This window comes from Puccinia triticina, chromosome 4A (genome assembly GCF_026914185.1).
Source record: "Puccinia triticina chromosome 4A, complete sequence".
In the NCBI taxonomy this organism is placed as follows: domain Eukaryota; kingdom Fungi; phylum Basidiomycota; class Pucciniomycetes; order Pucciniales; family Pucciniaceae; genus Puccinia; species Puccinia triticina.
Window position 1 is genome coordinate 6,030,852 of NC_070561.1, and position 6,741 is coordinate 6,037,592.

Below are 6,741 nucleotides of genomic sequence, written 5' to 3' on the forward strand. Positions count from 1 at the left end.
ACATAACCCAAATGTGGCAGATACAATCTGATCAGTTGCCAAATGTCAATAATTTGGTAGTTTCTTGGTGTTGCTGCCACTATATCTCAACACAGCCTGGGAATTCTTCCACGATATTGCGATCCAAATGATTAATAGCCACCAAGGATTCATTGTGTACCTTAAATGACCACGAAACCCCCTAATGTAGCCCCTACAATCTGATCAGTTGCCAAATATCACTGATTTGGTAGTTTCTTGGTGTTTCTGCCACTATATCTCAACACAGCCTGGGAGTTCTTCCATGATATTGGTATCATAATGATCAATAGCCACCAAGGATTCATTGTGTACCTTAAATGACCACAAAACCTCCAAATGTAGCAGGCACAATGTGATCAGTTGCCAAATATCACTAATTTGGTAGTTTCTTGGTGTTTCTGCCACTATATCTCAGCGCAGCATGGGAGTTCTTCCATGGTATTGGTACCAAAATGATCAAACACCCTCAAAAATTCATTGAGTACCTTTGATGACCACAAAACCCCCAAATGTAGCAGCCACAATGTGATCTGTTGCAAAATATCACTAATTTGGTAGTTTCTTGGTGTTTCTGCCACTATATCTCAGCGCAGCATGGAAGTTCTTCCATTATATTGGAACCAAAATTATGAAATGCCCCTGAAGATTCATTGTGTACCTTGGATGACCACAAAACCCCAGATATAGCAGCCACAATGTGATCAGTTGCCAGATATCACTAATTTGGTAGTTTCTTGGTGTTTCTGCCACTATATCTCAGCGCAGCATGGGAGTTATTCCAAGATATTGGTACCAAGATGATCAAATGCCCTCAAAGACTGATTGAGTACCTTGAATGACCACAAAACCCCCAAGTGTAGCAGCCAAGATGTGGTCAGTTGACAAATATCACTAATTTGGTGTTTCTGCCACTATATCTCAGCCCAGCATGGGAGTTATTCCATGATATTGGTACCAAAATGATGAAACGCCCTCAAACATTCATTGAGTACCTTTGATGACCACAAAACCCCCAAATGTAGCAGCCACAATGTGATCAGTTCCAAAATATCACTAATTTGGTAGTTTCTTGGTGTTTCTGCCACTATATCTCAGCGCAGGATGGGAGTTCTTCCATGATATTGGTACCATAATGATCACATACCCTCAAAGATTCATTGAGTACCTTTAATGATCACAAAAACCCCAAATGTAGCAGCTACAATGTGATCAGTTGCCAAATATCACTAATTTGGTGTTTCTGCCACTATATCTCAGCGCAGCATGGGATTTCTTCCATGATATTGGTAACAAAATGATCACATGCCCCTGAAAATTCATTGTGTACCTTGAATGACCACAATACCCCCAAATGTAGCAGTCACACTGTGATCAGTTGCAAAATATCACTAATTTGTTAGTTCCTTGGTGTTTCTGCCACTATATCTCAGTGCAGCATGGGAGTTCTCCCTTAATATTGGGACCAAAATGATCACATGCCCTCAAGAATTCATTGCGTACCTTGAATGACCACAAAACCCCCAAATGTAGCAGCTACAATGTGATTGGTTGCCAAATATCACTAATTTGGTAGTTTCTTGGTGGTTCTGCCACTATATCTCAGCACAGCATGGGAGTTCTTCCATGACATTGGTACCAAAATGATCAAACACCCTCAAAGATTCATTGAGTACCTTGGACAACCCCAAAACCCCCAAATGTAGCAGCCACAATGTGATCAGTTGCCCAATATCACTAATTTGGTAGTTCCTTGGTGTTTCTGCCACTATATCTCAGAGCAGCATGGGAGTTCTTCCATGATATTGGTACCATAATGATCACATGCCATCAAATATTCATTGAGTACCTTGAATGACCATAAAAAACCCAAATGTAGCAGCCAAGATGTGATCAGTTGCCAAATATCACTAAGTTGGTAGTTTCTTGGTGTTTCTTCCACTATATCTCAGCGCAGCATGGGAGTTCTTCCATGATGATTGTACCAAAATGATGAAATGCCCCTGAAGATTCATTGTGTACCTTGAATGACCACAATACCCCAGATATAGCAGCCACAATGTGATCAGTTGCCAAATATCACTAATTTGGTAGTTTCTTGGTGTTTCTGCCACTATATCTCAGCACAGCATGGGAGTTCTTCCATGATATTGGTAACAAAATGATCACATGCCCCTTACAATTCATTGTGTACCTTGAATGACCACAATACCGCAAAATGTAGCAGCCACACTGTGATCAGTTGCAAAATATCACTAATTTGTTAGTTCCTTGGTGTTTCTGCCACTATATCTCAGTGCAGCATGGAAGTTCTTCCATGATATTGGTACCAAAATGATCACATGCCCTCAAAAATCCATTGTGTACCTTGAATGACCACAAAAACCCCAAATGTAGCAGCTACAAAGTGATCAGTTGCCAAATATCACTAATTTGGTACTTTCTTGGTGTTTCTGCCACCATATCTCAGCGCAGCATGGGAGTTCTTCCATGATGATGGTACCAAAATGATGGAATGCCCCTGAAGATTCATTGTGTACCTTGAATGACCACAATACCCCCAAATGTAGCAGCCACACTGTGATCAGTTGCAAAATATCACTAATTTGGTAGTTTCTTGGTGTTTCTGCCACTATATCTCAGAGCAGCATGGGAGTTCTTCCATGATATTTGTACCATAATGATCAAATGCCCCTGAAGATTCATTGTGTACCTTGAATGACCACAAAACCCCCAAATGTAGCAGCCACAATGTGATCAGTTGACAAATATCATTAATTTGGTAGTTTCTTCGTGTTTCCGCCACTACATCTCAGCACAGCGTGGGTGTTCTTCCATGATATTGGTACCAAAACGGTTAATCACCCCTGAAGATTCATTTTTTACCTTGAATGACCTCAAAACACCCAAATGTAGCAGCCACACTGTGATCAGTTGCCAAATATCGCTAATTTGGTAGTTTCTTGGTGTTTCTGCCACTATATCTCAGCGCAGCATGGGAGTTCTTCCATGATATTGGTACCAAAATTATCAAATTCCCCTGGAGATTCATTGTGTACCTTGAATGACCACAAAACACCAAATGTAGCAGCCACAATGTGATCAGTTGCCAAATGTCACTAATTTGGTAGTTTCTTGATCTTTCTGCCACTATATCTCAGCACAGCATGGGAGTTCTTCGATGGTATTTGTACCAAAATGATCACATGCCCTCAAGCATTCATTAAGTACCTTGGGTGACCACAAAACACCCAAATGTAGCAGCCACACTGTGATCAGTTGCCAATATCACTACTTTGGTAGTTTCTTGATGTTTCTGCCACTATATATCAGCACAGCATGGAAGTTCTTCCATGATATTGGTACCAAAATGGTTAATCACCCCTGAAGATTCATTTTTCACCTTGAATGACCACAAAACCCCCAAATGTAGCAGCCACACTGTGATCAGTTGCCAAATATCACTAATTTGGTAGTTTCTTGGTGTTTCTGCCACTATATCTCAGCGCAGCATGGGAGTTCTTCCATGATATTGGTACCAAAGTGATCAAATGCCCCTGAAGATTCATTTTGTACCTTGAATGACCACAAAACCCCCAAATGTAGCAGCCACACTGTGATCAGTTGCCAATATCACTACTTTGGTAGTTTCTTGATGTTTCTGCCACTATATCTCAGCACAGTGTGGGAGTTCTTCCATGATATTGGTACCAAAATGGTTAATCACCCCTGAAGATTCATTTTTTACCTTGAATGACCACAAAACCCCCAAATGTAGCAGCCAAACTGTGATCAGTTGCCAAATATCACCAATTTGGTAGTTTCTTGGTGTTTCTGCCACCATATCTCAGCGCAGCATGGGAGTTCTTCCATTATATTGGTACCAAAGTGATCAAATGCCCCTGAAGATTCATTGTGTACCTTGAATGACCACAAAACCCCCAAATGTAGCAGCCACACTGTGATCAGTTGCCAAATATCAATAATTTGGTAGTTTCTTGACGTTTCTGCCACTATATCTCAGCACAGTGTGGGATTTCTTCCATGATATTGGTACCAAAATGATCACATGCCCTCAAAAATTCATTGAGTACCTTGGATGACCACAAAACCCCCAAATGTAGCAGCCACAATGTGATCAGTTGACAAATATCATTAATTTGGTAGTTTCTTGGTATTTCTGCCACTATATCTCAGCACAGCGTGGGAGTATTTCCATGATATTGGTACCAAAATGGTTAATCACCCCTGAAGAAATGAATCTTCAGGGGCATTTGATCATTTCGGTACCAATATCATGGAAGAACTCCCATGCTGCGCTGAGATATAGTGGCAGAAACACCAAGAAACTACCAAATTAGTGATATTTGGCAACTGATCACAGTGTGGATGCTACATTTGGGGGTTTTGTGGTCATTCAAGGTACACAATGAATCTTCAGGGGCATGTGATCATTTTGGTCCCAATATCATGGAAGAACTCCCACGCTGCGCTGAGATATAGTGGCAGAAACACCAAGAAACTACCAAATTAGTGATATTTGGCAACTGATCAGCTTGTAGGGGCTACATTAGGGAGTTTCGTGGTCATTTAAGGTACACAATGAATCCTTGGGGACTATTGATCATTTTGAAACCAATATCATGGAAGAACTCCTGGGCTGTGTTGAGATATAGTGGCAGAAACACCAAGAAACTACCAAATTAGTGATATTTGGCCACTGATCACATTGTAGCAGCTACATTTGGGGATTTTGTGGTCATTCAAGGTACACAATGAATCTATGGGGGCTTTTAAAAATTTTGGTACCAATTTCATCGAAAATTTTCCAGGCTGTGTTGAGATATAGTTGCAGAAATACCAAGAAACTAACAAAGTAGTGAGATTTGGCAACTGATCAGATTGCAGCTGCTGCATAATGGATGTGACCCCAAAAACATTATTTCTGGGTTTTATATTCAGAAAAATTGTCCAACAAAATTTTATGTGGAAATATTCCTCATTAATCTGTGGTTGATAACAAAAGTAGATAAAAAAAAGAACCTGACAAAAATATGCTAAACCATGGTAAACTAATTTCAAAAAGGCCTCCTATGCATGTAGCACTTCAAGTATGATATGCAATATCTTCAGCAAGTTCAACCAACCAAATTAAAAATGTGTGCAGGATGGTATCATGAGAGAGGCCAGGGGTCAATGTTTTTCCTTTTTTGAAAAAAAAGTCAATTTGCAGACTTCTGATAACAGATCAATTGTTGAAGTAAAAAAAAAAAAGAAAAAAAAAATTGAGACCCCTCAGCCACCCTGGATTAATCCTAAAACTTGCATTGTCTTTTTTTCAGGAAGAATTGAATGGTGTATGTAGAAATTTATGAATGTTATTAGGCAAAAAAAAAGATTCCTGTGGCTTGAAGCTAACACAAGGGGAAGTAGAGAGATTGTAGAATGGTATTAAGGAGACATGGAAAACAGACAAAGGTATCAAGAAGAGTAATAAAAAAAAGTTGATCAATATAAATTGATCAATATACGCTATATTGATCAATATACGACATCGCAAATTCATCCATCTTGGTAGTGCATCAGCCACCTCCTCATCCTCAAACCCCGCCCCCGCCATGAACCCAGCACCTGTCGCCATCAGCCCCGCCGAGGCCCTCCCCAACCTCAAGATGTACAAGAGCCCAGTCAAGGGCAAGCTGACCGAGTGGGCGGTGGCCAAAGGCCAAGTCCTACACAAACGCGACGGCTGGCGCACGCGGCCAATTGTCAAAATCAAGGAACCCTGCACCCATGCCGTCCAGTAGCACGGCCAATGCGCCATCTGCGGCAGCAATCTTACCATGTCCGTCCAGCCCGTGCTTGCCTGTAACGATCTCGTGTGGATTATTGTCATAAGAACGGAGGACTCTGTTAATCGACTTCTTATGTCATGCGCTGACTAATCTAATTCGATCGGACAGCGGAACTCTTCGTGATTAAGGAGGCTTTCATTGTGATTAATTAGGTTCGATCTCGTTCGTCATTCGGATTTTCACGCTATGTCGTCATCGGATCACCTTTTTGTTTCTGGTTATGTTCCTTCGACTCTGAAGACTTGTTCCCTCTTTCTTTTCTTCTTTTCTTCATCGAGATATTCTTTGTCTTTGTTTCCTCGAAAACCATTATCAACAAATCAAAATCTTATATTATACAAACATCATTATATTACATTCGAGGTTCAATCCGCACTTCTGCGATAAATCATTAGAGTTAAGGATACTATTCAAGCATTCGGCAAGATATCCTCTTGGATCATCTTCATAGCCTATACATAGCGAACTGAATAGTAGCCCAGCCCTCACAATTATATCTCGCTCTTCCAAATTTAGTATATAGCATAAAATTTTCGGCCTTTCTAAGTTATGTCTGAGCCATCAGCAATTTCCCCAATCACTCCAGTTCGAGTTTCTCCTCGTTTCACCCCTTCCCCTCCTCAAGTTCCTCAAGTCCCAGCCATGCATATCCCGATACCGATTCCCCCACAACCGACTCCCTTTTTTTCAGTCAACACTCCCTCCCCTTTCGACCATAACTCTCCTTCGTTCATCAACTTTTCTCCTCGACTGATTCCTGGCGTTCAAGATCTTCCACCAGTTGCGGGACCGAGCGGTCACGAAGGCGTTCAAGAAGACTTATCAAATCTTCTATCAAATTTGAGGGTCGATAACAGTGTTCAGTCCA

General features: G+C 41.0%; 1 protein-coding gene across 1 annotated transcript; it reads left to right on the top strand.

Moving 5' to 3' along the window:
- Nucleotides 1-5,636: 5,636 nt before the first annotated feature.
- Nucleotides 5,637-5,825, top strand: PtA15_4A667 (uncharacterized protein; the record flags this gene model as incomplete). The annotated part of the gene is made up of 1 exon (XM_053168574.1): nucleotides 5,637-5,825. The coding sequence occupies one exon, from the start codon at nucleotides 5,637-5,639 to the stop codon at nucleotides 5,823-5,825; it is 189 nt and encodes a 62-aa protein (XP_053019770.1).
- Nucleotides 5,826-6,741: the final 916 nt, after the last annotated feature.